The sequence below is a fragment of the Rhopalosiphum padi genome, chromosome 2, assembly GCF_020882245.1.
Source record: "Rhopalosiphum padi isolate XX-2018 chromosome 2, ASM2088224v1, whole genome shotgun sequence".
Lineage (NCBI taxonomy): Eukaryota > Metazoa > Arthropoda > Insecta > Hemiptera > Aphididae > Rhopalosiphum > Rhopalosiphum padi.
The window spans coordinates 87,611,327-87,625,283 of record NC_083598.1 but is presented as its reverse complement, the minus strand read 5'-3'; the positions used below and the strand labels follow the sequence as shown (position 1 = coordinate 87,625,283).

The following is a 13,957-nucleotide window of genomic DNA, read 5'->3' as shown; positions in this document are numbered from 1 at the left end:
CCGTGCCACGGCGGTCCATTAGTAACGGTCAGAAACGTCCGAAGAATCGTATACACTCGCGAGCGAACGCGCGCGTGTGTGTGTGTGTACACTCATTGTACAGGAACCGAAGCCGCACTCATTACTGTAATTAACAAAAATAAAAACCAAAAGAGGAGGCCGACGACGGAGGTTGCAGTGGTGGTCGAGAGAGCAGCAAAATATTAAAAGAAACGTCAATATACAACGATGATATTCCTCGCCTCTGCCCGGCGATCGTTTCTCGTGATTCGGCAAGCCGATCGGCAGAGTCACCGCCGTCAGAAGCCGACCAGTCATTATTCATATATAATATATTTATATATATACACAATGCGTATTACATGTATATTATGTATATTATGTACACTGCACATCGGCAGTTGCGTCGACGGGTAAATCGACCGTGTACGGTATAATAATAATAATAATAATAATAAAAAGGATGAGAATAAGAAGAGGAGGAAGAAGAATGAATAAAATAAATGATGATGAATTGGAAATAATTGTGCGCGCGCGCTTGTCGTGTAAAGGCACGTGTCGTTATTAGTTTTCCGCTGTACGACGAAAGACTCGGGAGCTTAAATTTCCACAACAAGCGACAAGCGTGCGAAAGCCGAAATATGTGTAAATAACTCAGACCGAATTTCGCAAGCAAAAATCGATCCTTTTTTTCCTTCGCCGGTATAATTGTATACCTATATATATACGTTTATGATACGGTTTAGCTTTTGCGTTGTATACCGTTCGTCTTGCAGAATTTTAAAATTCATAGGACATGAAAAATTATTATAATCTTTTTCGACGAAATATTATGTCTACACGACAATCAATTATTGATAGTTGTCCTGCGCACGCAAACTCTATTCGTTGCGCAATACTATAGTATATTAGTTGTTTAATGCATAAGAAGTGTAATACGTTGTTCCAATTTTTTTTTTTTTTACTTTGTATCTATGATTCCGTTGTTGTTGTATAATACAGGTATTTATTTAAAATTATGTTTCTGAGTATTTTTTCCTTATTATGTAATTATTCAGTGTAAGTATTATCGTTGTTTATTATTTATAATTAATTTGGTTAGGTACAGTTTTACTATCTAATCTAAATCAAATAGGTATATATAGTTTTAATATTCGTATACCTAAAAAGTAAAAACTCTAATATTCTAAGTATTGCATGCGTGCTGATAAAAATTGTGTTAATTATTTACTAACACATGTACCTACAACAAAATAAATTTATCGATTTATGGTTGACGTAAGAATCGTGACGGTTATAAAAATAACATTGGTTAGCTATAGGTACCCAGCAAAGTTACATATACATATTATTTTTTATAGCAAATATACCTGAATAATATGGAGTAATCAAAATGTACTTTAAGCTGTATTAAAAGAAAGAAATCGTATTTTTTTAAATTGTATTAATATCTACAGTAATTCATTATTTTTTCACCTAAAACTTTTTAATATATTATTTTGATTAATGAAATTGTGTATATAGGTACCTATATTATTTGGTTAATTAAAATTCTCCGTTATAGATACGGTTATTATTCAATGAAATAAAAAATAGATGGAATTCTGAGAAGGTATAGTATGAAAATTCTGATTAACGTATTCGTGATTAGTAGTTATACATATTATTAGTCAGTATTTTTCTGTTGTAAATGTTTTAGTATTTAGATAAATATTGATACCAATGGATATTAATAGATTCATTCTTTAAATTTTAATTCGTTAAAATTGTTCGAAAAAATTCTTATTACAAATTTAATTTGCACCTACCTATTTCTAATACCAAAATTATAAATTAAATCTTACAATTTTAATAATAAACAAAAAACGTAAATTCTAAACATCGAGGAATATTTAATGTTATATTTTAAATCCTAACGAATATGAAGTTAAACAATTCGTAAATTATTGGTCAAAAACAATTTCGCCTAACCCGTCGAAACTGTATGATTTTAATTATAGAATCCCAAAGTTCAATTTCTAAGATAAATAATTAATTTATACTCGTATTTTTTTTTCTACCAAATTCGTTGATTTTATTTTTTATATACCTACATCATTACTATTTAACGTCATTGCTTATCAAGTATTATGCTATATACGTTATTACATATATATATATATATATATATAAGCGCAGTAGGAAATCAATTCAAAATAAAAACAAAACGAAAAATCCTATCTCGAAACACCATTATATGTGGTTAGGTACACATGTGTGACGCGTTAGCGAAATACGCTCTCGATTTCATAACCGACACGAATGTATTGGATCTATATTCAGGAAAATTGTTTATCACGGTTAAATACTCGAGAAGTTTATATCAGCTCTTTGATACTCATCGTTATCAATCGGCGTCGAGGTCGGCGTATGGAACGCAAACTACAATAATTGTTACAAATTATTGCGTCGTGTTTCGTGTGTGTACAGACACAGCCACACGGGTGCTCACAACACTATACACGCGTGCGAGCGGGCACGCATGCACGCGCGCACGCGCACTTGGTCAGCAGTAAGCACACATAATAATACACGACCATATTATAATATATTATTATAAATCAACACCTCTGGGATACCTACCTATATAATAGTAATATCAGCTGATACCTATATATACATTATACCTAATATACGATATAGACTTTTTTTTTCTCCGGAACCCATCATGACTTCGACGTACGCGTGTATATCATAGTGTTACATTAGCCGTTGTATAGGTACACTCGGTCGGTTTATCGTTGTGTAGACGATTTGCCGAAATCTCTTGATCTTTTGACACTGGGTCGTGATAAAAAAAAAAAAAAAATGAAAAAAATAAATAAAAAACCGCGTTAATTAGTAGCAATAACAATTTGAACGGAGCGTTTCATTGTAACACTATAATAATACCGGGACGAAGTTTTGATTTTTAATTACATATAATATTATTTATAATATACATATTTATAAACCCATTAGAGATAAGTCAAACAAATTGGAGAATAAACGTTATTGATGCGAAGGTACAACGAAAATTGTACAGTTTATAATGGCTATATTATAATATATACGTAAAAATACGTCTGTAATATATATTTGATTCAAATTATGAATTATAAGCGTGCACATCGGTGAATGTTATAATACTGTGAATACGTATTTATACCGTTTTAGGTGTTCAACCGCTTCCGCCGCCATCCAAAAGTGTGTTTTGACAAAATGTCGTTTATTTATGTGTATTATATTGACTTGGTATGTGGCTTATTATAAGCTTCGGCGAAAACTTTTACCCTCACCGCGTTTATCTGCACCGCGGCGGTTCGACATCTGAATTCATTCTCGTTGGTCTCATAATAATATATATACCTACATGTGCGCGTGTAGCACGTAAGACTTGAAATATTCCAATAACGCGTTGTTTTTTTTTTTTTTTTTTTTTCTAAGTCGCGTGAGCTGTCACTTTGTATATACTGTACATATACGCCCACCGCACTTGGCCGTTGTGTTATTCTCATTGTTTGTGAACAAGTGGGTTTTTGGCGAAAACCGTCGTATAAATCATTTCGAAAATCTGCCCGAACACGTGTATATGTGTGTGTATACCTCTATATTATATGTACGCCGTCCGGATGTAAGCGTCAATGTCGCCCGAGGCTTCTGCAGGTCTGCCTGCGCGTGTGCAAGAAGATCGTTATCGTCGTCGTCGTCGGTCCATTCAGCTGTGCAACGCAGCCAATAAAATCGCTATTATATGTGTCCATTTAAATGCGTATAGGACATACGGAGGTATATATATATATATATATATATACAACGCGATATATATGTAGGCATATTACATATTATTATACATCGCTATTAATCAGCATTATGTAGACACACGGTTAACCTATTTTATTTTTTCGTAGAATTTTTTCTGCTCTTGTTCTGTTTTACAAAAACATATTTTTATATATTGCACGGGTATACATCGGGTACATCGGGTCACGTTAGATTATGCAGAAAACGTTACGTCAATGGTCAATATTATATATTTATCTTTTGAAACACACAATTTTCAACCTCACTACGTGTTGTTTATTTAATATTCATATTACAATATCTTCGTTGAATAAAAACGTTATTAAATTTAACTAATAATGCTAGACATATGCAAATATACACACGCTATATTACTTCAGTAGCTACTGCATGTTATCTGAATTAATTTCACATGAAAAATTTGAGTACCATATTATCATTTGTCATAATTCAATTTAAATATTCAAATTTACAAATTATGAGCTTGTAAGTTGTTATTTACCTAACATATAACCTACCTGTTGTAATTTTACACTAAACAAGTTGGGCGATGTTGGACTGTTGCAGATGTTACTATTATGGCGAGGATTTAAATTTAAAAAAAAATCAGTGTTTAACATACTATAACATTGTAAGTATTTCGATATTCGAAAAAAAAAACACTCAAAGTAACAATCATTACCTCATTCACCTCTATAATATTGGTATATCGATTTTAATAATATATACATTTGAATATTTGACATATTTTACTCTTTGAAATATCAATATATATATACGTATATATCTATCTATTTATTCATCGTTCTCAAAACCATAAACTTAAATCCAATGAAATATTATTTTATTTAATTCTATATAATAATGAAGATGATATAATTATTGTTAATTAGGTACTCGTTTTCACAGCCAAAATCAATCTACATGAAAATAGTTCTTAGTGCTCAGTATAACAAGTTTAAAGTTATTATCATTTGGTATATTGTGTATATGAATAAGCCAGCACATACACGAGATGGTCGGACGACAAAAATATTATAATTGACTATCTCTGTGTTTTCGCTTGTCATTCCTTCTGACCACGCATGATTGACAGTCGTCCTTGCAGCCGGCAAAGACCGCGATATTCTCCAGATGCGAGTTTCATAACAATATTCTGTACGTAGGTACCAACAACATCAAATGGACTATTACGGGCGCACGCTCAAGTGACCTTTGACGTCCGTCCCAGTGGTAATTAACTCAAGTGGATTGCATTCGAAAGAAAAGTAATAGAAACAAACAATTGATTGAAAACATCCGGTTTCCGTGATTGCTACGAACGATATTGTCCTCGTATTTGTAAGAAATATAAAGAAACCGTCAACCTGAGCGAACTATTATTATTTACAAGTCCAACCTGCGCGTTTTCCGCAGTTTCAAAGACGGTTAACTTAATTTAAAAAAATTTTCAATTACACATTAAAAGTTAGAAATTCCTCAAAACATTTTAGATACTATACACGAAAAGACTGACCTTCAATGGCTTTGGTTTTTCCGTATCAGTGCGGAGGAATTGCCACGATTTGGCCCAAAATATACTATACAGAAATATAAGATATACGTGTGTATACCGTAGGTACCATAATATTATATATTATTATTTATTATCATACGTTTAAATCGTAGGTAGGTATACCTACTACTACCACTACTACTACTATTATTATTATATTATTATTATTAGTAGTAGTAGTAGTATTATATGCGATTTAACAGCTACAACTGTAATAACAATGATAATGCCACAATTCGTATTAATAATACACATTCGTCATAACATTTATACCATATATTTTATACCTATACGTTATACTATTAGTATAAGACGAATATGGTCGGTCATTCAGTGTGTAATGTACAAGGGTGTAGGTACACCGTACAGTGTGTATACTCATACAAACCTACATATATACTTTACCATATATACACATTACACTTTTACACACACACATAGTTTGGCGTACATATATTATATACATTAACACTGCAATTAGTTACATCTATTCCACTACTCGACTGCAGTTGATGTTGTATTGAACTCTGTTCACGAGCTGTTTTTAAGTGGACGAATTTGTTAAAAGTATTGTGGTTGAATATCGATTAAGAAATTGTAACTATTATAATTGTGTTCGAGATATTTAAATAATACCCACTCGTCGTTGGGTACATTGATAAGTAATAAGTAATAACACCAATATTGTTATCCTGATGTAAAATATCTTTATTATAAGCTTTAATAATTGCATATAAGTATGTAATAAAGAGTAGATACGACATTAAATATCTCCCATTATGACACTCGAGTTGAATAATAAAAACGGATACCTATCTGTTCGTTTGTATACAGTTTTCTTTATTTTAAACAATAGCTTTGCGATTTTGACAGAGCTATAGATTTGTAAGACTATAAAATGTAATATGAGTATTTATTATTTTCGGTTTTTTTTTTTTTTTTTTTTACTTTGCAAAGTAAAAGAATTTAATGAAGCAGACTTTTCATTGTTTCTACGAGTTGTTGAGCGGAATATTAAGATTGGATTAGCAGTGAAATAATCCTCCTACTTCTCGTACATTATTAAACAACAATATCAATATACGGGAGCTCGTGCAGTTCCGCATCGCATAATTGAATTCGTATTCCTGATGGTCAATTAAAATGTATATGCAACGCTAACGACGCACATTTATTACGATTTGTTAAGTGGTAATACATTCTGATCACTTGTTTCTCGTTCGTTTTATACATTACGTACGCAACGCGATGTCGTATTAATCATATAATTTAACTTGCAACTTCTTATACTCTTTCTATCTCCGAATCATAAATCACACAGAGAATTTGAGCTAAGACAAATAAGAATATTACAAAGTTGCTATTACAATCATATTTATTATCTCAAGTGGACTATTTGTTTAATTATAGGTGTCGATCATTATATATATTGTACATTTGTACAGGTTTCGACCTTTTATCTCTTTTAATCTAAAAAATACTCATTACAATCAATTAATATAACATACGTATGAGCATCTTTAAAAATTAAAACAATTTCAACGAAGACAATAATATACAAATAAGTATTGTGTATAATTTATTTTTAAGTAATGTTAACACTACTTAACAGTATCTACCTCACTGTAGGTGTACATTTAATTGTATTTCCTTAACTAAGACTTTAAAAGAATTAAATTGAAGTTTACTATTGTTATCTCTTCTCTGCTCTCGATTTATCTCATATAAATACATTTAATTCAATACTAGTATAAGTAAGAAAATAAATACTGTTAAATCCTACAAATATAATTTTAAATACGTAGGTATACAAATGTTGTCAACGCAAGAAATAAATAAAACATTTAATTAATATTATATGATAAAACCGTCGTGTGTTTTAAAAACTTAATACTCTCGTGTGTTAAGGAAATACAATTATTATATAGGTATACGTGAGATTGTGAAAATATGAAATATAATTTAGTGATCAGAGATTAGCATAAATACCTGTACGTTTTAATTTAAACATCCAAAGAAACGTGTCAAAAACATCAAAGAGAAAACTTCACGGTGGGAATGAACAGTTATTGTTAACAGTAATAAAATAAATATAAGACTTCTAGGAATCTATGAAATCCCCTGCGTACAGATAAAATAAATTGATATATTGTACACTTAAAAGAAGAATAAAGGAAGAAGGACTTAAAAAAAAAAAAGAATTAAATTATTATGGATGAGAATAATCAATTTATATAATATAAGCATATATAAAGGTAATACCTACGGCATGATATTATGTGTATGTATATTTATTGTGTTTTAGAGAAATTAGCACGGATGTGGTCATTTGCAGTTGTTACGATCTGTTAAATGATCCATTGTATATTACCTTTCTTGTAACTACAAACATATAAATCTAAAAATATGTGATTGCACGCATCGTCGTCGTATAGTACTCGAGTAGGTATATTATAATACTCGGGTACGCGTGAATATATTAGAATTTCCCAATTAAACGCTTTCAAACACAATAATAGGCACATAATATAATACCGATGAAAATTAAATAATCCATTGATTAAAATTATGTTTAGTGACAGTTGTTATTACTATTTCACTTTTCCCGTATGTTCGACGAGTGTACCTATATATATACTATAACTACTGTTGTACTACCATACATAAACGTAAATATATATATAGGTACCTATATATATATCAATATAGTCATTATAGTCAATATATTATTTTAAGCAATTTCAGATGTATGATAGATGTCTAATTTTTTTTTTTACTGGATAGATTTTTACCAAAGAAATCTGCGTGGGTGAATATTAGTGCGTAGGTCCGGTTATAAATTTTCGAACGTCCACTACTATTATACATAAATGGCCATAACACATATAATATGATATTCCAGCGGTAAATATTTTAATGCACGACATAATATCATATCGACATTATATCTGTGTATAAATATAGACACTATATAATATACATATTATATCGTGTTTTTTAATTAATCAATAGATATTTTTACCCATAGCACTCGGTCAAGGACTAAAAACGAGAAGAAAAAACTGTCACGAGATTTAGCAATCTTTGTATATATATACACGTATTTAATCGATATCGAGATATTGACAGTTCGATATTGCAGCATTTGTATGGTTTTCGCCGGTTACGCGCAGCAGTCTTAAAATATATTATATTCTTCTACGGCGTCTCTGTGATAATATATATAATATTATGCAACACGAATATAATAATATATTCCCCGCGAGATAATAAGTGAACATCACACATCGTGATTTGAACTCGATAAAAAAAAAACAAACTAAAACCTTATGGAACTAATGAAATAATTACAACTCCAAACGTTTTCCACCGATTAATTCTTGCACATGATATGCAGTAGGTATATTATATATAGGTACCTATATAATACCCGTCGAGAACGGATCCGGACTCTGGAATATGTATATATTTTATACCTATATCGTATATATTTGTATCGCATCGACGTGATGTACGTAATAAATTGTAAGAGTTGTACGTACCTATATATATATATATAATGTATATAGTGTTAGTCATTAGTGCGTGCACGCGGGTATGATGATAATACTATATATGATATTATAATTTATATGCATTAAAACGGACGGCCGCGCATTAAACCGATTATCGGAAACGATACGTTTTCCGTCGCCGAGAAGTGTGGTAGCGAGTGTATACTATGCTTGAAATGGGTGCCCATTTATACACACGATATTATTGAAATGCCTGCGTGAGATCGGAGTCTGTGCGCGGTGTCGATACGATCGTCGGTCGTCGGAGGCAGAAAAAAAAATAACGATATCTGTTTGTGTACACCACCGGTATATACCGCGGCCAGTGCGTGTATAAAAACCGCCATATTTCCGAATTCGGAGCAAACAAATCGTCGTTCTTACAAGTAGGAGTATATCATCTAAGACGAAAAAAAATTATAATCGCTCGTATTTTCTGTACACGGCGATCGCCCCGCACAGATACGCGTAACGTTTTATATACGTCTCGTGATGTTATTACACGACGTGCACCGTGCGCATTTCGTACGGCTCTGCGCCGCTGTCGTTTGTACGTATATTATATTATACGCCGCTCATCGCACCGCGTAGACGCGCGACGGGAAGCGCCCGGAAGCCCGCGAGTAGGTATACGTATACGTATTATGGGTATGCGCGTACGGATAATATTATATAGGTACGTATAGTTATTTAGGTATATATAATTACAGTAATTTGCTTATTGAAAACAATAAATTGCCGCGGAAAGGTGGGTTAGATTTTCTCGTCGTGTCTATTAACGGTCATACTATACATTATTATGTATACATACCGTAGTATACGTGTATTATATATATATATATATATAGCCTATATATTGCTAACACGAGCGTGTTTTTACGCCTCCCGGACTGTGTACAAAATCTTGTATATAATACTATTACACACACGTATATATGATGTATAGCAACATCGGCGGCGGCGGCGGCGGCAGGTCGGTTCCTGTATATATATATATACATATAATAATAATATAATATACACTCTGCTGTGCAGACGATAAAACCTGATCCGATCGATTACCACCGATAATATACACCGCCGAGTACCGACACGTATATAATATATATTTATTTTTTTTTTTTTATTATTATTGTTACGAGTTTTGTATTTTAATTACTATTATTTTATTGTCCGACCAGTGGTGACTAAATTTTGTCTATACGTTTATACGCGTACCCGTAATCGATACAAGTCCGTACGTATCGTACCTTATTATAATATATAGGTATAGCACACACACCATCACTATAAACATAAATACTGCATATTATTATTGTTATTATATAGTAGTATAATATTTAGATACCTAACTATGTTTTACAGGCACTCCGTGCGATATTATTTAAGACCCGCATGATTTACAACTCCATATTATAGGTGTAGGTAACTCCATATAATAAGTACCTACTTTTTGGTACTAGGATTTTTTTTTTTTTTTTTGATACTATACACATCTGGCTATATACAACCTACTATACTTTATGATAATGACCCGGCAAGTATAACATATTTTATTTATAGTTTTTTTCACGCTTTTTTTTTTATACATTTCATTTTCAAACTAATGAGTGAGTATACAGATTTTTGAATTAATTTGTTATGTACGATTTAACCCCACGCAAATTGTTGTTTTTTTAATATAATAATTACAAATATGGAATAGGTACTATAATAAAGTGATAGTTAGAAAATAATGCGTATTTTGTTAAAAGGCTAGGTATACGAATATCATAAAATAATAACTATTATTCAACTTGTAGGGAATAACCTACCTATTCTATTCTTATAATTTAAATTTTAAAAAGTATCTCGGCTATAATTATGTATAATAAATATTATGATATTTTATATAGTATTGATTAACAAAACGAAATAAGGCGTTAAAAGTGTATAGGTTATTTCAGAAATATATATTGTTTAGATATATAGGTAATTTAGTAATATGTTTTGCTTATATTATCTATATGTATAGTATTAATCCAAAGTTACAACTTTCAAATTTTCAATGTGCATTTAAATATATATATAATAATAATTGCAACTAAAAATAAAAGTGATTTATTGAATGGTTATCTTTTTTTAATTTCAGTAATATAGTTATCATATTTTATACTTAAAATTGAAAAATAAAAAATAGAAAATTGTAAATAACTTTATAACTACTAATATTAATAAAAAAAATTTAGACTTTAGAATAGATACACTCTATATGATATGTTCTAATGTTATATAAACAGTTAAGCCTTAGGCGAAACAGATATTTTTAAGACGATTGTATAAAATATTAAAATGTAAGTTATAAAAAGCAATGCCTACACAAAAAATAATCGTGTGAGTTGTGAATTATAAACTAGTTTAGTACAATATTTTTCATTACTTTCAAAATATTGGATACAATTTCGAAAAGTGTTGGTAGAATTATTTTATTTCTTTTTATCATTGTATAATTTTAAAATAAATTCGTTATAATTTATATGTATGGCTACAAAAGCAAAATATTCAAAAGAAAAACATGCCAATATAAACGCATAAAATGCAATGTTTTGCTATATGAATACATAATAAGACAGAAACTTATATACACTATATAATAAATAACAGCTATTATTTTTTTTATATATAAATTAAAGTAATGTAAGGTTCAAATATTTTGTTTATATTATGTGATTTGAATATTTGTAATCAATTTAAGTTATTTTATTTGAATGAAACGACTCAGAATATCGTCACGTACTTCAATAAATATCTATACTTTAAACTTCGCCAGCTTTAATAACAGGTACGATAATATTATACATTATATTAACTATACAATAAAGAACAAATACCAAAAACAGATAGGCGGTTACATGAAGATTTTAAAGTTGGAATTATTATATTATTAAAATAAATTAAATATTAATAGATATTAATATTATATAATATATAGGTACTTTAATTTAAATTTTAAACGATGATTACTGTTATCCAATTAATTAATTTAATCAATAATAGAAAATTTTAATAGTACACCTATACAAAATAGGATTATATTATATATTTCATAAAATTTATATGTACATGTATAAAAAAAGTTTTAATTTTCAATTTGTATTGTTATTATAAAATATGTATCTACTCCTATTTCTGATTAAATAAAATTCAAAAGATACCTAACCTATCTATAATAAAAAAAACTGTTGGTTGAACATTTTTTTTTTTTTTTTATACTTAGAAAATGCTCAACATCTGACAAACTTATTAAAATCCAGTTTGATGTTAACATAACCAATTATCCATTTATAGATATCAGGTGTAAGTATTTGTATAGTGCATAGGTACATCATGAAAACGTGACCAAAAGAATGTGTTTCGCAAAATGGAAATTTTACCAGAACTAGTATTATATACCTATAGTATAACAGTATAGCGACTACTATCAATACATTGACATCACGAAGTACGAGTATTATGTAAACAATTTAAAACATCATGTATCGGTACGCGCGAGAGTACTATACCTACATAGGATTTGTTCTATTGGAAAAAGTAGAAAAACTCTATAGCGACAATTAATAAATTAAGGAAAAAGTACGGAATACGTATACCTATATATATATACTAATGATCAACCATAGTCTTAAGCAGTATATAACACAAGTTGATAATATTATATATATGTGGCCATAGGTACGTCATTTATTTGCGCGCTATACCGGTTGATATACCGCAGCTAAATAGATAAATCAAACGGAAACACGCTGGTTTTAACGATCTACTACACATGCACCGCATATCTCGTCGTAAATCTAAATAAAATCGCGATTCGTCTAGTGGGAAATTGTTTGTAAAACATCACCCGACAGTAGCGTATATATTATAATAGTCGAGTTGTGTAATAACGTATATAGAAATAATAGGTTATAGTGCAGCAATAATATAATTCGCTGTGCGCTCGTGACTTACCTGCATTTGCCAATTAAAGTCCAACTGTTCGTTCGCCCAATTATTGCCGTTACAAGAGTCGGGAACGATTTGATCTCGGGGCGAACAATTCACCGAGGACAATTCCATGCTACGGACGAAACGACGGAATCCAAAGCGTCTAGCATGTAGGCTGTGTACATACGACCTTCGTGTATCGCAGACGTCGAAAGAAAAATGATAACGATTTTCTTTCTCGTTTTCGAAAACGAACGAACCGACAGAAAAGTGTGTGAACTGCGGACGCGACGAAAGCAAAAACGGATAGAACGACGACGACAAAAAAAAACGTGAAAAAAAAATAATAAATTTAATATTTAAAACTTCGGTGTGATATACGGAAAACGAAAATAAAACTGCACAATAACGCGGAAAAACGCACGAAAAGAAAAAAAAAAACGATATTATTTTGTCGTCTCCTTGTGTGTGTGTATGTCGATATTATTATTTTTTATATTATTATTATCATTCACCGGCGGACAGGTCGCGCGGAGCAGTTCGTGTGCCGCGACGATGGTTTTCGAACTGGTTGCGGCGGCCCCCGTGAACCGGACCGGCGGCGGCCCGAGACGACGTTGTGGGGCATCATGAATGAAATGGGCGTGGCCCCGGCGTATCGGCACACCAGTGGGACAACGCGAACCCCTCCTCTGCGCTATTACCGTGTGTTGTAAGGTCCGTAATTGATTTGTAATAAAAACGAAAATCGTTTACGCGGTATAATAATATTATAATAAATAATAATAATAATGTATAGGATACCGCGGAGCTACCTGTTGTTTCCCGACGCGCGCGTTGCACTACTGCAGCTGATGCTGCTCATGATGCAGTCGTTATTGCAATCGATTCGCCGTGATTTACTGCATTTAATTATATACACGGCAAATGCTGCAGCTATAGTAGTAGTTCCACGATCCGATCGCTACTATATTATATACGTCAATCAACGGGTTTGTGGTGTGGTGCTGGGCCCTTCTACACTATATATACTCGAGTGCGTACCTATTATAAATATTCCGTA

The 13,957-nt window shown here is 31.2% G+C and overlaps 1 protein-coding gene across 1 annotated transcript in view; it reads right to left on the bottom strand.

Moving 5' to 3' along the window:
- Positions 1 to 13,472, bottom strand: part of LOC132920518 (Kruppel-like factor 1) — a 90,687-nt gene extending 77,215 nt beyond the window's left edge. The window contains exon 1 of the mRNA XM_060982974.1: positions 12,919 to 13,472. Coding sequence (XP_060838957.1) covers positions 12,919 to 13,026 — 108 coding nt within the window. The 5' untranslated portion in view covers positions 13,027 to 13,472. The remainder of the gene's footprint in view (positions 1 to 12,918) is intronic.
- Positions 13,473 to 13,957: the final 485 nt, after the last annotated feature.